We start from the raw sequence: 6,702 nt of genomic DNA, 5'->3' as shown, positions 1-6,702 counted from the left end.
AGTAATTGAGTTTGAGTATTAAATTTTTCTATATATAATCTCAATATCCTATCTAATAAGCTAAGGATTTATATATGTATTTATAAAAATGATGAGAAAAGATCAAGCTATAGATTTCATTTCCAATGAGCTTGCAGTCAGGTTGAGGAGGGACAGATAACAAAAATGAAAGGGTGACTAGTACAAGGTAGTAAGTAAGTAATGGCAAATTATGATTGGTGTTGTAGGTCTCAGAAAACATAAAATCATTATGAATTTGGATAACTGGAGGAGGTACTGGAAAGGAGTTGTGAATAGATCCAGGCCTTGAAGGATTGGCAATAAATAGAAGGAAGAAGGAGGTAGGATCTCCCAGACAAGATGATAAAATGGAGATGAGGGTAGGGATAAGGGTAATGAGAATGATGCACTTTGAGAACAATTAGTACATTGTAGAGTTAGAATGAGAATAGAATATGAAAAACAAAGCTGAATAAGTAAGTACATGCTAAGTTATAGAGAACTGTGAAAGCAAGGGAGAGAAGTTTGGAACTGACCCCATTAGACAACTGGAGCCAGTTTTTATTTCCAAGGAGGGGAAAGAAAATGTTAAACAGAGATTAGAGAGACTCACCTGGCAGCAGTATGTAAAGCCATCTGGAGGAAGGAAGATTTTCCGAGAAGACAACTAGGTTGCATTTGCTTAAGGTGAGAGAGAAGGATAGTTGTAAGAGATATTTCAAAGGAAGAAATGCCCGTGATGTAATACAAAAGAAAATACTTATTTGACCCAGCTTGTTCCCTGACCTCTGTAGCATCCCCTCCCCAGAGATGGAGTCATATAAATCCCCTCCTGATCCCAGTTTCCAGAACCTATTCTAATCTCAGAAATTAAATACTTCTTAGCCTCTAGGCTAACACTCAGTGGTTCAGCATCAGATCTCTCTCTCATGGGGTCCAAGTTTGATTACTATGCTTCTTCTTAAAATTGAGACTTGAGACTTGATCCCTTATTAATTTCCCTTTTTAGAATCTTTTAATTACTCTAGTTCCCTATTAGGATTGGGTCCTGCCTTATTCTTGCCAGTTCCCCTTCCAAGAATGAATGTGTTTTCCTTGAAATTAAAATACAAAAAAAACCAGCAAATCTGAGAAAATAAATAAATAAGCCAAAATGGTAAATGTGATTATCTGAATAGTAAGATTACTCTTTCTTTTTCATTTTGCTTTCTTGGTTATATAAGCTTTCTTGATGAAGCATGCAGTTTATTTTTTAATGCAAAAACAAAAGAAAATAAACATAAGCATTAAAGGGAAAAATAATTGGTTGATATGAGTTATTGCTTATAATACCAAAGTTGATGGCATTGTTAAGATAAGAAACACATCTTGTCAAAGGAAATAAAAAAAGAAACTCATTTCCTGCTTATGGGTGAAAAGGGTGAGGACATTGCTTCATTCTAACAAATTCAGAGAAATCATCTGCCTTCTCAGTTCTCATTCTAACATGGAAATAGTGTTTTCTGTATAAGCTTAGCCACAAGGAGCCGTGGGATAAGGCTGTGTGCCCTGAGGAGACAGGCTGGTTTCAGTCAGTAACTTGCTGGCATGTAATAATACTCAGTTCTTTTTAGGCGGTACAAAACTGCTTTGACCTGATCTGACAACTATTTCCTAATGGTTACATCTAGGCCAGACACAGAATAGAAATTTGACCTGAGAAGTCTTCCTTTAAGAACTGACCTAAAAATATTTTTCTCCTCTGGTTTTGGAGGATGTTTGTCTCTAATGATGAGAACTCTGATGACATAGAAGGGTCTTCACAGTTGAACTCTGACCACCCACCTGAGGGGAGTCAACTCAATGAGAGTATACAGGTGCCACATTAGCCCCCATCCCAACTGAGCCCTACATCCTCCCAGGGGGTATGGCACCACCATTAAGCAGTGATGTGGATGACTCTTGGGTATAGGAAAGTGATCCCTTATCCCCCAGAAGAGCTCCAGTCAAAAAGGGCTCCTCATCATCTAAGCCAGCGAGTCTCAACCCTTGAGGAGTTTGTAAAAATTATCACTGTCTAAGCTCCCCCCATTTTAATTAAATCAGAATCTCTCTGAGTATGGCCCAAGCATCAATGTTGGGTTTTGTTGTTAAACACCCCATGGTTAAGAGTCACCAGTGTAGGCAATCAAGATGTTTCAAGGAGGATCTCCAAGGTAAGTGTTGATCTGCAACAGCAAATTATGACCATTGTAGATGAACTGGGCAAGGCTTCTGCCAAGGCTGAGCATCTTCCTGCTCCCATCACCAGTGCATCAAGGATACAGAGTAACCGCCATGTTATGTATGTGCTCAAAGACACTTCAGCGCGACCGGCTCGAAAAGGAGCCGTTATCGGCTTCCTTAAAGTTGGATACAAGAAACTCTTTGTACTGGATGATCGTGAGGCTCACGATGAGGTAGAAGCACTTTGCATTCTAGACTTTTACATCCATGAGTCACTTCAGCGCCATGGCCATGGGCGAGAACTCTTCCACTATATGTTGCAGAAGGAGGGAGTTGAACCACACCAACTGGCCATTGACCGACCCTCACAGAAGCTGCTTAAGTTCCTGAATAAACATTACAACCTGGAGACCACAGTTCCACAGGTCAACAACTTTGTGATCTTCGAAGGCTTCCTTGCCCATCAGCATCCTCCAGCAAGAAAGCTGCCACCCAAGAGAGCAGAGGGAGACATTAAGCCATATTCTTCTAGTGACCGAGAATTTCTGAAGGTAGCTGTGGAGCCTCCGTGGCCCCTAAACAGGGCCCCTCGCCGTGCTACGCCTCCAGCCCATCCACCCCCCCGCTCCAGCAGCCTGGGAAACTCACCAGAACGGGGTCCCCTCCGCCCCTCTGTGCCAGAGCAGGAGTTGCTGCGTTCCCTGCGCTTCTGCCCCCCACACCCTACTGCCCGCCTTTTGCTTGCTACCGACCCTGGGGGCACCCAGCCCAATGTCGGCGCACCAGGGGGGCTCCCCCAGGGCTGGTAGCCCAAAGCTGCTGCTACAGCCGCCATGGGGATTTGAATTCCTCATCCCCCAATATAGGCAACCAAGAATCGAAGCAGGGGGAACAGGAAACAGAGAATAGGTCTGCCAGCGAGGAGCAGGTCTTGTCACAGGCTGGGTCTGGGGAGGAACACATGCACACAGTTCCTCCCCAGGCCCAGGCCCTACCAGCCCAGGCCTGGACAATGGGTGGGGACATATTCAACACCAGGTTCATTCAAAACTTGCAGGACCGTCGCAGCACCAGGCCTTGGTGACCGCAACACCCCCTCACACCTTCAAAGTCAGTATTCTCACTACAGGAGGTAGCCAAAGCCCGCCCTCATAATGGATGTATTCATGCATTCATTCATTAATTCAACAGGCTTTATCAGTGCCAAGTCACTTGTATTTTATTTTTAACCTGAGTAATAAAAGTATTTATTTTTATCACGAGAAAAAAAAAAAAAAGATGTTTCAAGGAACAGAACAGAATCAATGCAGTTACTCTGAGCTGATACTGCATCTAGAAAACCCCAGCGTTCAGGAGAATGCTGGGAGAGTTACAGCTCCCGGGAAGCTCACGTTGGTATACCATCAGACTTGCTCCCCCTGGCACCATAACTCCTGCTGCCTATGATATTTATGAATGACACTAGCCTATGTGACCCCGAGCCTACAACAAAAGTTTATGCTAATCTGTTTGCCCCAGTCTGTGGCTGGATGCAAGGGTGCGCACACACACATCCTTCCACCTGGGTTCTACAACAAAGCATTAAATGCTACTGGGTTGTGTTGGTTTTTTTTTTTCTCAAATGCAGACTTTTCCTTTCTACAACCTTATCTTTTGGATCTGATATGTTCTGTATATAATTATATTCTGTCATGTCTGTTCACCCTAAAACCATTGCTCCGTGGAGATCTTTGTTCTACTTTACTGGCTCCAAAAATGAATCTAACCTACCTGGGCAGTTAGCCATTGTCATCACTTGCTCACATTTAAAATCACTAATACTAGTGTCACTATGACACAATATTGAAAAAGTATAAAATTGTAAAGATCTTTGTAGAATTCATTTAAATTCTCAACTCCTTTAAAGCAAGTTCTTACTCTACCCACTGAAATTTTTTGCCTTATTTCTGAAAAATGTCAACAATTCTCTATAAATTTCAGAAAGTGAATATAGACATTTCTGTTTTTTAAAAAATAATCTCAATGTCTGTGGACTTCAATTTTCTCATCTTTAAATGAGAGGATTACGGGGCGCCTGGGTGGCTCAGTCGGTTAAGTGTCTGCCTTCGGCTTGGGTCGTGATCTCAGGGTCCTGGGATCAGCCGCATATGGGGCTCTCTGCTCACTGGGGAGTCTGGTACTCCCTCTCACTCTCCCTCTGTGCTCGCTCGCTCTCTCTCTCTTTCTCTCTCAAATAAATAAATAAAATCTTTAAAATAAATAAATAAAATGAGGGGATTAGGGGCACCTGGGTAGCTCTGTTGGTTAAGCATCCAAATCTTGATTTCAGCTCAGGTCATGATTTCAGGGTCCTGGGATCGAGCCCCGTGTAAGGAAGGCTCCATGCTCAGCATGGAGTCTGCTTGTCCCTCTGCCTCCCCCTTTACCCTCCTCCACTGCCCCTCCCCCACCCTGCCCCTTGCATGCATGAGCTCTCTCTAAAATAAATACATAAATACATAAAATCTTGAAAAAAAAAGAAATAAAATGAGGGGATTAGACAAGATAATCAAGTCCCATCTAGTTCTCTGACTTTATGATTCATTTCTACAACTTATTTTTCCCCTAACCCATGGGAAACAATCCTGAACAATACATACTAGGTATTGTTTTTAACAAAACATATTTACCCATGAGATAGGATATATTTTTAAATAAATTTTTTTAAAAAGGCATTTCTTTCTAATAAAATCAAAAGAGCTTGTTTCAAGTCCTAGTTCTTCTAAGTCATGTAAGTTTGGGCATGGTGCCAAGGTGGCTTAGTGTCCACATTTGTTATTGTTAAAACCACTACCATTTACCTCAAAAAGGGCTTTAAATATTGAAGTACTTATGAATGAAATAGGGGTTTATTTTCTATTAAGTGGTTGCAAGGAAAAAATGAGATAAAATGACCAAAACCTCTGAAAAGTTTTAAAAAAAACTTTAAAATTTTCACCAATGCAAGGTCTTTGTAGCAAATCTTGATTTACATATGTGTGACCTAATATGGGCATTTTCACATTCCATGCCTTTCTGAAATTGGACACTGGCTAAATAAAGTGATCTTTTTTCAATGCACTCAGTTCTAAAGAACACACTTCAGCTGGACTCTAACAGTATTTCACCTCTGAAAAGTAACTTACAGTGTCTGAAATATGCTCACTCAAATTATGTAATCTTCCTAAACAAATTTTGACAGGAAAGGCAGATATTTGCAATCCCATTTTGCAGATGTGAAAACTGAGACCAAGTTTGATTTTTTGCACTATGCCAGAAGTTTTCTAATTGTTCCATGTTTAACGTGCTTACTAAGATCTCAAGGAGATACATGGTTTGTTTTTTGTTTTGGGTTTTTTTTTTTAGTTCTAATCTAGAACTAGAAGCTCAGAACCACGCATTTGATTTTAAAGTGGATTATATCACTACATATTTTGTCCACACCCATGGCTTTTGTAAACTGCATTATGATTGTGTTTAAGAAACTTGCCATAAAACCCCATAGGCTTTTCTTGCTGTTGCGGAAGTAGGCCTCAATGCACACCAAACTGGAAAATCATGTTATAACCATCCATACCAACTTGTCTGAAATCTAACTTGAGAAAAGGTTAATTGTAAATATCTCCAAAGGAATTTGGTCCTGAAAGAATGTGAAAAAAGGCATGAACAGCAGGCCACGCCTCTAAATTTAGGAAGGCATTCAGTGGCTAGTGTCTATATGGAGAGACCAGCAAGAGTCATAAGGCCGCAGGGAGTTTCCAGGGGTGATGACAGACCATCTCCTCCTCTTCCCACAAGATAGAAGTGGGGATTTCTTCCATTGCTGAACAGTCCTTAGGACTTCCCCAGGCTCCTTAAGAAAAGGTACCAAAATGGAGATCCCCATTGTTGGGGACTCCTGAAGGTTTCTTTAAGCTGGGGTTCTTAACCCAGGCTGCATTTGAGAAACACTGGGGGAGTTTATAAAATACATCCCCGGACTCCATCCCAGATCAGTGAAATCACCTGGCTGGAGATGACAAGTTTAGCTTGTTTTAGAACCTTCGGGGTGAGGTTAATATATAGAAGTTGAGAACCACTGCTTTAGGCTCTCTGCCTGATCACCACAAGGGCCCCTGCACCCCACTTTCATGATCACTCAGAAAAACTGGAGCATATGAAGATTTGGGGTTTGGCACTCTTTTTCTTTCCTATCCTTCAATAGCCCTTCTCCATCCCTCTTCATATACCTAGTGCTCTATGTTCTATTTGTTTCTGCCTCTCTCCTGTATGTCCTCTCCTACAGACATCAGTTCACAGAAAATGATCAGGAACCCATTTACATTAAAATATATAAAATTGATTACCTTAAATGACCATTCTGTCAGTGGCCTTAATATATTATTCATGTATACTATAGAATACAGTTAAGGGAATAGAGCTTTCATATACCATGGACAATGGGCTTTGGTGGGGCACTCCCATACCATGTCCTCCATG

At 41.4% G+C, this 6,702-nt stretch overlaps 1 protein-coding gene across 1 annotated transcript; it reads left to right on the top strand.

Moving 5' to 3' along the window:
• The first annotated feature begins 211 nt into the window (after window positions 1–211).
• Window positions 212–3,289, top strand: LOC110578840 (alpha-tubulin N-acetyltransferase 1-like). Its single transcript, XM_044914354.1, is given in 3 exon segments — window positions 212–273; window positions 2,150–2,964; window positions 2,967–3,289. Coding segments are annotated over 3 exon segments (1,200 nt in total).
• The last annotated feature ends 3,413 nt before the right edge of the window (window positions 3,290–6,702 follow it).

This window comes from Neomonachus schauinslandi, chromosome 4 (genome assembly GCF_002201575.2).
Source record: "Neomonachus schauinslandi chromosome 4, ASM220157v2, whole genome shotgun sequence".
NCBI lineage: Eukaryota > Metazoa > Chordata > Mammalia > Carnivora > Phocidae > Neomonachus > Neomonachus schauinslandi.
The sequence above is the reverse complement of the archived record's forward strand: the minus strand, read 5'-3'. Positions and strand labels throughout refer to the sequence as shown.